The sequence below is a fragment of the Physeter macrocephalus genome, chromosome 4 (genome assembly GCF_002837175.3).
Source record: "Physeter macrocephalus isolate SW-GA chromosome 4, ASM283717v5, whole genome shotgun sequence".
Classification (NCBI taxonomy): domain Eukaryota; kingdom Metazoa; phylum Chordata; class Mammalia; order Artiodactyla; family Physeteridae; genus Physeter; species Physeter macrocephalus.
In genome coordinates, this window is record NC_041217.1 from 49,819,482 (window position 1) to 49,832,237 (window position 12,756).

Genomic DNA, 12,756 nt, shown 5'->3' on the forward strand with positions numbered 1-12,756 from the left:
ACATAGAGGAACCTGAGCAGTTCACTCATGTTCCCAAGCAATATCTACACTGAAGTGAGTAAACATCTGGCTTACCATCCTAATACAATTTAAGAAAGGTATCAAAAACTAATGAAAAAAGTCTTACTTAAAAGAGTTTGAAGCAACAAGAATTTACTGTATAGCACAGGGAACTGTGCTATTACAAGATATTGAATATCTTGTAATAACCTATAATGGAAAAAAATCTGAAAAAAATATATAACTGAATCATTTTGCTGTATACCTAAAACTAACATAATATTGTAGATCAATTATATTTCAATTTAAAAAAAGAGTTTGAGATTTTAGTTTAGATTAAATCGTTCTCTGTCTCTTCCTACTGTTTAATTTTGAATTAAAAAAAAATAGATCTTTGTTCTGAATGCTTGCTATGCCTCTTTGGGAATGGTTTTGAGCAATGACAAAGGAAAGTAGCCCTCTAAGTTGGAATCTCGTAATGCACACTCTAGGGCTTAGCTCCAGACTTCAGACTAGTCATTTCAAGTTTTCTTTGATTCCTGCTAATGGGATTGAAAATGGGATCTTGCTTTTATTTTCTGAAACAACAGTTGAATGTTTCATAGTTTAAAAAACTAGAACTTTCTATTAGGTTTTATAGTAAAATATCCAGAAGCTGTCACTCTTTTTACCTTATCCAATACGTATGTTAAATGGCATTTCCTTATGATGGTGGGTTTCAGAACAATATTTTGCCAAAGGGACCTAAATGGAACTCATTTTTTTGGTAACTTTTAGTTCTTATATAATTTCAAAATTATAAAAAAGTCACAAAAATGGGACAGGGAACTCCTGTATACCCTCTATCCTGACTCACTGAGTGTTTACATTTTGCCTCATTTGCTTTAATACACACACACACACACACACACACACACACACACACTTTAACTATTCAAGAGTAGGTTGGAGGCCCTCATGACCCTTTGCCACCAAATACTTTAGTGTGTATTTCCTTGTAACCCACTACTTATAGATCTTTTTGATGACTTTTTTAGCTCCATCATTCTTGTATATATTAGTTGCCATTTTACAATATAGACTCATAGATTTCTGTTTTTTTCAGTGAGTTATAATTCTTTGCTATCGTTGATGTTCAAATTTTTCCTGATTTTGCTAATGCCAGATCCTTTGAGCTGGCTCTTGTGTTCTTTAGGCATGTCCCCATCATTCTTTGAATGTTCTCTTATTTTCCCGCTCAATAAGATTTTCAGGTTCATCTTGTATGTCCCAACTCCAGCTTTGGAGTGAGCTATGAGTCACTTCTCCACGGAGTACTGTTTTCCTTTTAGTGGAGAAAGGTTCTTAGAAACCAAGATCTGGGTGCTAGGTGTACTCATTGCTCCTGGGGTATCATTGCTTTAGTCCCTCTCACATACTCATTTTTGAAATTTTTTTGAGTCTTTATATTCCCTGGATATTCTTCACTAATCTAAATTCTGAAAGTGGACCTTATTAACCAACTGTGTTCCAGGGGGAAGAACCAAAGGAAGTGTTTTTTAACTAGGGGAAGAAAAAAGATATATAAATAATAATGAATTTGAAGAATTACCATGAGATTCTCATTGTGATACCCATTTAGGTATAAGCAGGTACTTCCAGAGGACAGATGTATATGCTGGGCATCAGGAAGATTGGCTTCTAGTTTCAGCTCTGCTTATTAATTTTATAACCTGTTTAGTCACTTAACTTTGTTGACTTCAGTGTTCTTAAAACATTCTTTTACCTTTGAAATGTCATTTTTCTTAATGAATCAAAGAAATTTTTGTATTGTGATACATTGAGGAATGTGATTAAAGCTCTTTTACTTAAAATTTTTAAAAATATTATAAGTATCATTATATCTGTGTCTGTAGAAGTCTAAGGGTATTTAAGTATCCTCTTGTGTGTAAAACAATGGACCTTTCTGATTGTCTCCAAGCTCCTCAATTCTGTGAGGTCTTAAGTTGTTCATGTCTTGTTATGTGATAAATAGGCCAGACAGTTTTCTTACAATAATATTTACCTGTCTTATTTATTGCAGCAAATATACTACTCTCCTCACAGATAGTGAAAATAGACTATTGCTCTTCCCATCCATGTAAGTACAGTTTATTTTTGAGAGTGTTTCTAAGAAGGAATAACTATATACACATATTTTCCTTTTTATTGGTACTTTATTACACAAAAATATTAAAATTTTCGCAGAAAGCCAAGACAATAATTGCCTACAATTCTATCATTTAATCAGTGTTTTCATTTGTCCAACTGCATATTGATTTTTTATATATTTATAATAATATCAAAGTGCTAAAAACACTTTTTTTTACCATTTTAAATGGGTTTTTTTTGGTTTGTTTTTAAATTTTATTTTATTGTGGTAAGAATACTTAACATGAGATCTACCCTCTTAATAAAATTTTGAGTGTGCAATACAATATTGTAATTATAGGCACAGTGTTGTATAGCAGAACTGTAGAACCTTGCATAACTGAAATATCATGCCCATTGTTGAAAACTTTCCATTTCCTTCTCCCCTCAGCCCCTGCAAACCACCATTCCACTTTGTGATGCTATGAGTTTGACTATTTTAGATACCCCATGTAAGTGGAATCACACAGTATTTGTTTTTCTGTGACTGGCTTATTTCACTTAGCATAATGTCCTCTAGGGACATTCATGTTGTTGCATATTATAGAATTTCCTTCTTTTTTGAAGGCTGAACAATATTCCAGTATGTGTGTATGTATGTATGTGTGTGTGTGTATACGTATATATATATATATATATACGTATACACACACACACACACACACACACACACACACCACATTTTCTTTATCCATTAATTGATGGACATTTAGGTTGTTTCCACATCTTGGCTATTGTGAATAGTGCTTCAATGAACATGGGAGTGTTAATGTCTCTTCAAGATCCTTTTTTTTTTTTTTCTTTTGGCCACACCATGCGGCATGCAGTATCATAGTCCCCTGCAGGGATCAAATCCGTGCCCCCTTAGGTAGAAGCATGGATTCTTAACTCCTGGACTGCCGGGGAAGTCCCTCTCTTCAAGATCCTGATTTCAAGTGGGATTGCTGGATCATATATAAAATACTTTTATATTCTAAATTTAACCATTAGTGTTTCTCCATTTTGCTATAGGCTTTTTTTCTTATCTATCCCTTGTCCCTTTTCTTTTATATTGTGAAGTAGCGGATCTTAGCAGCTTGGTGTTTATTACTCCACATTTTTCTGTGTTCTTACAATCTTACACAATAAGGGTATAGGGTTTTTTTGGGATGTGGAACATTATTTTCTTTTATGAAAAAGAGGATCATACTATTTGCATTTTTGTTGGTTTTTGTTTTGTTTTGTTTTTGTATTTTGTTTTACTGTATTATTGATATCCCACTAGATTAGTATTGTACATATAGGTGTAACACTTTAAAATACCATTAATATTCCATAGTATGTACATTTTCTTTATACATATTATGTTCCTTTTGCCATCTGAGCATGACCTACTGTAACACTAGTTATATATGTCTGCCATCTTAATCTTTTAGGAAACCTAATAAAAGAGTAGAAGTGGTCCAGCTGAATGATGTGATGGATACTATGCTAGAGAGGGCTGGTGTGGAAAATCAGGCATATACAGGGCCAACCAAGGTAATTACAAAGATCAATGTAAACCAGTGGTTAAGAGCATGCACTCTGGAGGTAGAATGCCTGGATTGGACTCCTGACCCTGCCGTTTATTAGCTGATGACCTTGGGCAGGTCATTTAATGTATTTGTAGCTTGATTTCCTCATCTGTAAATTACAGATAATAATATTATTTACCTCAAAGGGTTGTTGTAGAGATTAAATGACATAATGAATGTAGATTGCTTAGGACAGTGCTTGGCATGTGGTAAACATTGTATAATTAATTTTTAGTCATTATTATTGTATTTAATTGAATATAAGGCACCACTGATTATAAGACCCTTATTATTTTATGTACCACTAAAAACACTGCCAATTAAACCATGCTTTCTTATCACTTACAATTTTTATTTTGCACCTAATGAAAGAGCTCTTTCAGTCTTACATAGATACAGATGTTTTTCTTTATGGGGCTATTTCTCTTTTGTTTTATAAATTTTTATTTTTATAGAATTTGAAACTTATAGACAAGTTCAATATAAGGCACTCCTATGTAACCTTTACCCAGGTTTGGTAATTGTTTACACTGTGCCCTATTGGCTTTGTCATTCTCTTTCCCTCTCTATGTATCTCTATGTGTATGGTTTTTTTCTGAACCATTTTAGAGTAAGCTGGCAACCTCATGCCTCTTTATCACCAAACATTTTAGGGTATATTTCCTATAAATAAGGACAATCTCTTATATATCCATAATATAGTTATCAAAATCAGGAAATTTAGCTTTGATAGGATAGTATTATCTAATATAGTTCATATTCAAGTTTCAAATTTTATTAATTGTCCCTGTAATGGCTTTTATAGCTGTTTTCCCCTCCATTTCGGGATCCCAGGATCACACAGTGCTTTTAGTTGTCATGTTCCTTTAGACAGCTATAACCTGAAACTGTTCTTTGTTTTTCTTGACCTCAATATCTATAGAATGTTCCTTAATTTTGGTTTGTCTGATGTGTACTTATTCAATTCAGGTTTTGTATTTTTGGCAGGTATAACATAGTGGTGATATTGTGACTTTCTCAGTGCATCATATAAAGAGATTCATGATTAGACATAGATTTTTTTTTAATATATCATTTTTATATATGTTTATAAAGGAAAATGTAAGTGAACAAATTAATCAGGATGTTTCTAAAACTTATTCACATTGAGTGCTTACCTCCTAAGATGTTTTTTACTGGCAAGACTGTAATAAATACTGATTATCTTACTTATCTTTTGCCAGATGCACAAACTACTTCATATATTGAAGAAGGAACAGACCATTTATAATACAGTATTTCATGAACTTATTCGACAAGTCAGTGTGGACTGTGCAGATAGAGGAGAACTACTATCCAAAATCAGGTTAGAGCTATTATTGGAGTACCCCAGTTTCCTCCTGAATTTTATATTAGAATTATATTTATATCTGCTTTTAAGAAAATCACAAAAGTAACTTCTCTACTCTATTGATAATAAGGGACCTAAGTGCATTTCTATTATATTTTCTATAGTAAAAATATATTAGTTGAGAACTTCCTTAAGGTGATTTCTGTTGGGATGTTTGACACCATATTCGTTTATGATTGGGAGTGAAGTGCTACGTGAAAAAGTAGAAAAAGTATAGATTCTGGAGACAGACCAGTCTGATTTTAAATCATCATCTAGGTGTGTGACCTTGGTAAAAGTCTACTCCTAAGTTTGCTTATTTGTAAATGAAGACAATAACTATGTGAAAATTTTTCTATTTTAAAATTAATTAATTAATTTTTGGCTGCATCAGGTCTTCATTGCTGCACGCAGGCTTTTTCTCTAGTTGTGGTGAGCAGCGCCTACTCTTCATTGTGATGCGTGGGCTTCTCACTGCGGTGGCTTCTCTTGTTGTGGAGCACGGGCTCTAGGCACGCGGGCTTCAGTAGTTGTGGCACGTGGCCTCAGTAGTTGTGGCTTGTGGGCTCTAGAGCGCAGGCTCAGTAGTTGTGGCACACGGGCTTAGCTGCTCGGTGGCATGTGGGATCTTCCCGGACCAGGGGTTCAACCCGCGTCCCCTGCATTGGCAGGCGGATTCTTAACCACTGCGCCACCAGGGAAGTCCCACTATTTGAAAATTTTTCATTCTTGAATGATATTTACTGAGTTTCTACTCTGTGTCAGGCATTAAGATGCTTCATAGAATAATGCAAGCACAGAAGTAGGTGCTCAATACAAATGATTATTATAGACGATGATGATAACCATTATTACTGTAATTCTTCTTTTTATGACTGTGGCACTTTCCAAAGCAGAAAGGAATAGTAGAATTAGAATACTGGGTTCAAATTACACATCTGCAGCTTCCTTGCCATGAAACCATAGGCAAATTATTAGATTTCTCTGAATATCTGTTTCTCCTGAATGGGAATTAATAATATAAACTTGCCCTATTTGCCACTATCTGATTTGTGGAAATAGAGTCTGCCTATCTGACGGTGCTGAGAAACAAGGAGCAAAGCCATTAATAGGAGACTGGTCAAGAATAGATACTGTTCCTTGGTGCTGTGGACTCTGGGCTGCCGGGGTCGGTGAAGGATCTCTAGATGGCTGGACAGAAACTTGCTCTAAAAGCCATTGACTGGGTAGCTTTTGGGGAGATCATACCCCGCAACCAGAAGGCTGTTGCTAACTCCCTGAAATCCTGGAATGAGATCCTCACCTCCAGGTTGGCCGCTCTGCCTGAGAAGCCACCTGCCATCGACTGGGCTTACTACAAGGCCAGTGTGGCAAAGGCTGGCTTGGTGGATGACTTCGAGAAGAAGTTTAATGCCCTGAAGGTTCCTATGCCGGAGGATAAATATACTGCCCAGGTGGATGCTGAAGAAAAAGAAGATGTGAAAATTTGTGCTGAGTTTTTGTCTCTCTCTAAGACCAGGATTGAGGAATACGAGAAAGAGCTGGAGAAGATGAAGAACATAATTCCATTTGATCAGATGACCATTGAGGACTTGAATGAAGTCTTCCCAGAAACCAAATTAGATAAGAAGAATTATCCCTACTGGCCTCACCAGCAGATTGAGCAATTATAAACTTAAGTCTGGGAGAAAGCTCTGGCCCTTGAATTATAAACTCTGGACATTAAAAATAATTATATATATATAAAAAAAAAAGAATAGATACTAAGGAGTAAGTTGTTGGAACACCATCAAGAGCTGCAGAATGCCCAATTAGAATGAGGATAGTGACAACTAAAGGCTCAGTTGTCACTCTAAGAACAAAGCCAGGAGAGATAGATGAGCAATATTGCAGAGGAAGTAGATAACTAACTGTGTATCCAAACCTTCCTTTAATGAGGAATTGGTGTGAGTGGGACTCTTCCATCTGATTTCAGGAGTTAGCTTCTAGGGGCCAAAATTGGGTGGGGCCCTATTCCAGGAAGTCTAGACAGAAAGAGATAGGCAGGCAAGTCAAAGCCAAATTTCTTTAAGAAAAATTGAGCCAGACACTAGGGAGACAAAAATACTAACTCCAAAGTGCCAGAGTTAGGATCACAATGGGGTTTCAAAGCTAAGGTTTTAGAATGGGGTAGAGTTGGAATTTAAGAATACAAAGTACGTGGGGTTAAGCAATGAGGTTTCGGGGTGGTTGCTGCAAACATTCATGTGTTTGTGAAATGGTGAAACATTCAGTACGTCCAGAATGATCTAGTGTCCGGCATTTTGTTGTGTTAGGAGCTCTTTGAAGGTCTAGGGCCTACCTTCAATGAGGAAGACTTCTGTTGTCCTGAGCCTGGTATCTTATAGAGTCCTCCCTGTTTCACAAGATTGTTGTGAGGATCCAGTAGATGTCCCCAGTAAATGGTTACACCACGCATGCCCTGGAAATACTCTATATCAGCCCTATTTGCTTGTCACTATAGTTTTCTGCTGTGTGTCTTTTTTTTTTTTTTTTTTCTGGCTGCGTTGGGTCTTTGTTGCTGTGCCTGGGCTTTCTCTAGTTGCAGAGAGCAGGGGCTACTCTTTGTTGTGGTGCACAGGCTTCTCATTGTGGTGGCTTCTCTTGTTGCAGAGCACAGGCTCTAGACACGCAGGCTTCAGTAGTTGTGGCTCTCACGCTCTAGAGTGCAGGCTCAGTAGTTGTGGCACATAGGCTTAGTTGCTCCATGGCATGTGGGATCTTCCTGGACCAGGTATTGAACACATGTCCCCTGCATTGGCAGGCAGATTCTTATCCACTGCACCACTAGGGAAGTCCCTGCTCTGTGTCTTTCTGATCAGCTTGTGTGTGTCCCTGCTTTTCATGCAACTGTCTCTTAGGCCTGTTACTGTAGAAGGAGGGTTTCGTATGAAACAGAGGTTCATAATAACCATTTTTTATAGAGGGAAGAATGACAGATTGGTTATAAGCTGAATAAGACTCAGATTACACAGAAATAGGACTACTGCAGTAATTATTTTTGGTTGACACTATAAATATCTTTGGATGTAGGCATCTGACATTTTTCAGTTATTGTTATTTTTATTTTTTCCAATATTTTATTAAGGGAATTTCCAAATACCCACATAAAAATTGAAAGAATTTTACTGTAAGCACACATATATCTAGATTCTGCCATTAACATTATACTGTTCTCCCTTTATTGCTTGTCTGTCCATCTAGCCATGCTTCTATTTATCCACCAACTTCATGTACTTCAAAGTAAAATGCAGACATCAGTGTATTTCTCTCAAATACTTCATCGTGTCTATCATTAATCAGAGTTCATTATTTGCCTTTTTTTTCCTTTTTAAGTAAAAGTTATATATAATAAAATGAACAAATCTTGTCTGCATTTGTTGACTTTTGACAGATACATACACTTAAATAACCCAAACCCTTATCAAGATATAGGGTATTATGGTCACCTCACAAAGTTCCTTAATGCTCTTTCCCTGGAAATGCCCACCCCTACTTCTCCAGAAGTTCTGACTTCTTTGAATCTTAGATTGGTTTTGCCTGTTTAGGAACTTCATACAAATGGGATCATACAGTATATACTCTTTTATGTAAGGCTTCTTTCACATAGCATGTTTTTGAAATTCATCCACATTGTGCATATATGGGCAGTTCTTTTTTATTGCTGAGTGGTATTCCATTGTATGAATGGAACAAAAAGCAGTTTATCTGTTTTCCTATTGATGGGCACTGTTTCCAGTTTGGGGCTATTATGAATAAAGCTACTGTGAACATTCTTGTAAGAATCTTTCTGTGAACATGTGCTTTAATTTCTTGGGTAAATATGTAGGAATGCGATTGCTAGTTCATAGGTTTGTATTTTTAAATTTTTTAAAAAAATTGTTTATTTTTACACAAATTTTAAAGATTACTTTCCATTTACACTTATTAAAAAATATTGGCTATATTCCCCATGTTGTACAAAACATCATAAAGTAAGTTTAAGTTTATCTATTTATTTATTTATTGGCCATGCCTCACGGCATGCGGGATCTTAATTCCCCATCCAGGGATCAGACCTGTGCCCCCTGCAGTGGAAGCACTGTACCGCCAGGGTAGTACCAGTTTAAGTTTATTCTTATAAGAAATTATCAAGGGGTGGAGTCAAGATGGCAGTGTGGGAAGATGTGGAGTTAGCATCTCCCCACAACTAGGGTGCCTGCTGCTGGTGGGGGGACTCTGACACCCAAGGAGACAGGAGGAACCCCAAAGTGAACCGGTAGGACATAGGGAGACTGAGGGGGGAGGAGAAGTGGAGGCTAGAGAGGATCGGTGGCCCTGAGGCAGGGGAGATCAGGAGAGGCAGGCGGGAGGGGCCCTCCAGGAGGAGCGAGAGAGGAGTGGAGGGCATTTGCCCTGCCCACTCAGGCCTGGGGAGCCTGCTTAGCTCCCAGGCAGGTCCTCTGCCCTCCAAGGCTCCCCCCTCCACCCCTACCAGCCGCATTTGTCCTGGAGGTATAGGAAGGAGGCCAGGGAGATCAGGAGAGGCAGGCAGGAGGGGCCCTCACAGACTGGAGGAGCAGGAGAAGAGAGGAGGGTGTTTGCCTCGCCCATTCGAGCCCAGGAAGCCTGCTGGGCTTCCAGCTGAGATCCCCTGCCCTCTGAGACCAGGGGTGGGGGGCACGCCTGGGCCCCTTCTGTTCCTTGAGCCTAAGCCCCACCCCCCACAGCCCCCAGGGCCTTTTTCAGCCCTGTTCGTCCTGAGCATTGGCCCCGCCCACCACCCAAACCTCACCCTTGCGTAGGCCCTGCCCTCCACAGCCAAGGCCTTCCCCACCCCTTTTTTTTTTTTTTTCCTTTTCCCTCCCCTTTTTTACTATTGTGGTACTGATGTACCTTCTGGTTGTTGATTCACCTATATTTTAATTGTTATATTCTTTCTAGCATATCTGTTAGTTTCCTAGTCTAATTTTATTTTATACTTTGTTATTGTTTGTTTTTTTTTGCTGCCCCATGCGGCTTGCGGGATCTTGGTTCATGAGCCAGAAGTTGGGCTGAAGCTCCTACGGTGGGAGCTCCAAGTCCAAACCACTAGACTAACAGAGAACCTCAGACCCCAGGGAATAGTCATCGGAGTGAGGTCTCATGGAGTTCCTCATCTCAGCACCAAGACACAGCTCTACCTGATAGCCTACGAACTCCAGTGTTGGAAGCCTCGGGCCAAACAACCAGTAAGACAGGAACACAATCCCACTCAAAAAAAAAAAATGAGATGGCAAAAAAATATGTCACAGATGAAGGAGCAAGGTAAAAACCTACAAGACCAAATAAATGAAGAGGAAATAGGCACCATCGAAAAATTTAAAAAATGAGACAGCAAAAACATATGTCACAGTTGAAGGAGCAAGGTAAAAACCTACAAGACGAAATAAATGAAGAGGAAATAGGCAATCTACCTGAAAAAGAATTCAGAGTAATGAAAGTAAAGATGATCCAGAATCTCAGAAATAGAATGGAGGCATGGATTGAGAAAATACAAAAGATATTTAACAAAGAACTAGAAGAACTAAAGAACAAACAAAGAAAAATGAACAACACAATAACTGAAATGAAAAATACACTAGAAGGAATCAATAATAGAATAACTGAGGCAGAAGAACGAATAAGTGAGCTGGAAGACAAAATGGTGGAAATAACTACTGAGGAGCAGAATAAAGAAAAAAGAATGAAAAGAATTGAAGAGAATCTGAGAGACCTCTGGGACAACACTAAACACACCAACATTCAAATTATAGGGGTCCAGAGGAAGAGAAAAAGAAAGTATCTGAGAAAATATTTGAAGAGATTATAGTCGAAAACTTCCCTAATATGGGAAAGGAAATAGTCACCCAGGTCCAGGAAGCACAGAGAGTTCCATACAGGATAAATCCTAGGAAAAACACACCAAGACACATATTAATCAAACTAACAAAAATTAAATTCAAAGAAAAAATATTAAAAGCAGCAAGAGAAAAACAAAAAATAACATACAAAGGAAATCCCCATAAGGTTATCAGCTGATTTTTCAGCGGAAACTCTGCAGGCCAGAAGGGAGTGGCAGGATATACTTAAAGTGATGAAAGAGAAAAACCTACAACCAAGATTACTCTACCCAGCAAGGATCTCATTCAGATTTGATGGAGAAGTGAAAAGCTTTTCAGACAAGCAAAAGCTAAGAGAATTCAGCACCACCAAACCAGCTTTAAACAAATGCTAGAGAAACTTCTCTAGGCAGGAAACACGAGAGAAGAAAAAGACCCACAAAAAACCCCCAAAACAATTAAGAAAATGGTAACGGGAACATACATATCGATAATAACCTTGAATGTAAATGGATTAAATACCCCACCCAAAAGACACAGACTGGCTGAATAGATACAAAAACAAGAGCCATATATATGCTGTCTACAAGAGACCCACTTCAGACCTAGGGACACATACAGACTGAAAGTGAAGGGATGGAAAAAGATATTCCATGCAAATGGAAATCATAAGAAAGCTGGAGTAGCAATACTCATATCAGGTAAAATAGACTTTAAAGACTGTTACAAGAGACAAGGAGGGACACTACATAATGATCAAAGGATAAATCCAAGAAGATATAACGATTATCAATGTTTATGCACCCAACATAGGAGCACCTCGATACATAAGGCAAATGCTAACAACCATGAAAGGAGAAATCGACAGTAACACAATAATAACACCCAACTTACACCAATGGACAGATCATCCAAGTAGAAAATAAATAAGGAAACATAAGCTTTAAATGACACAATAGACCAGATAGATCTAATTGATATTTATAGAACATTCCACCCAAAAGTGGCAGAGTACACTTTCTTCTCGAGTGCAGATGGAACATTCTCCAGGATAGATCACATCTTGGGACACAAATCACGCCTTGGAAAATTTAAGAAAATTGAAATAGTATCAAGCATCTTTTCTGACCACAGCACTATGAGATTGGAAATCAATTACAGGAAAGAAACTGTAAAAAACACAAATACATGGAGGCTAAACAGTGTGCTACTAAATAAACAAGAGATCACTGAAGAAATCAAAGAAGAAATTTAAAAATACATAGAAACAAATGACAATGAAAACATAACAACCCAAAACCTATGGCATGCAGCAGAAGCAGTTCTAAGAGGGAAGAATCAATCTCACCTCAAGAAACAAGAAAAATCTCAAGTAAACAATCTAACCCTACCCTTAAAACAACTAGAGAAAGAAGAACAAAGAAAACCCAAAGTCAGTAGAAGGAAAGGAATCCTAAAGATCAGAGCAGGGCTTCCCTGGTGGCGCAGTGGTTGAGAGTCCGCCTGCCGATGCAGGGGACACGGGTTCATGCCCTGGTCTGGTAAAAGGGACAGGACACAAATCAATAATATTAGAAATGAAAAAGGAGAAATCACAACTGACACTGCAGAAATAAAGGATTATAAGAGACCAGACCAAACAACTGTATGCCAATAAAATGGACAACCACGAAGAAATGGACAAAGTCCTGGAAAGGTACAATTTTCCAAGACTGAACCAGGAAGAATTAGAAAATATAAACAGACCTATCACAAGTAATGAAACTGAAACCATAATTTAAAATCT

General features: G+C 37.7%; 2 protein-coding genes across 2 annotated transcripts in view; both read left to right on the forward strand.

Annotated features, from left to right (window-relative positions):
- The window catches only part of AXDND1 (axonemal dynein light chain domain containing 1), a 78,021-nt gene that overhangs the window by 6,637 nt on the left and 58,628 nt on the right, over window positions 1-12,756 (forward strand). The window contains exons 7-9 of the mRNA XM_055084181.1: window positions 2,063-2,119; window positions 3,585-3,687; window positions 4,946-5,067. Coding sequence (XP_054940156.1) covers window positions 2,063-2,119; window positions 3,585-3,687; window positions 4,946-5,067 — 282 coding nt within the window. The remainder of the gene's footprint in view (window positions 1-2,062; window positions 2,120-3,584; window positions 3,688-4,945; window positions 5,068-12,756) is intronic.
- On the forward strand, window positions 6,232-6,830 carry LOC102985054 (ATP synthase subunit d, mitochondrial-like). Its single transcript, XM_055084182.1, has one exon. It carries the CDS (start codon window positions 6,279-6,281, stop codon window positions 6,762-6,764), a length of 486 nt encoding a protein of 161 aa, XP_054940157.1. The 5' UTR covers window positions 6,232-6,278; the 3' UTR covers window positions 6,765-6,830.

Coding starts and splice junctions, on each gene's coding strand:
- LOC102985054 (XM_055084182.1), top strand. CDS start 6,279: ATGGCTGGACAGAAACTTGCTCTAAAAGCCATTGACTGGGTAGCTTTT.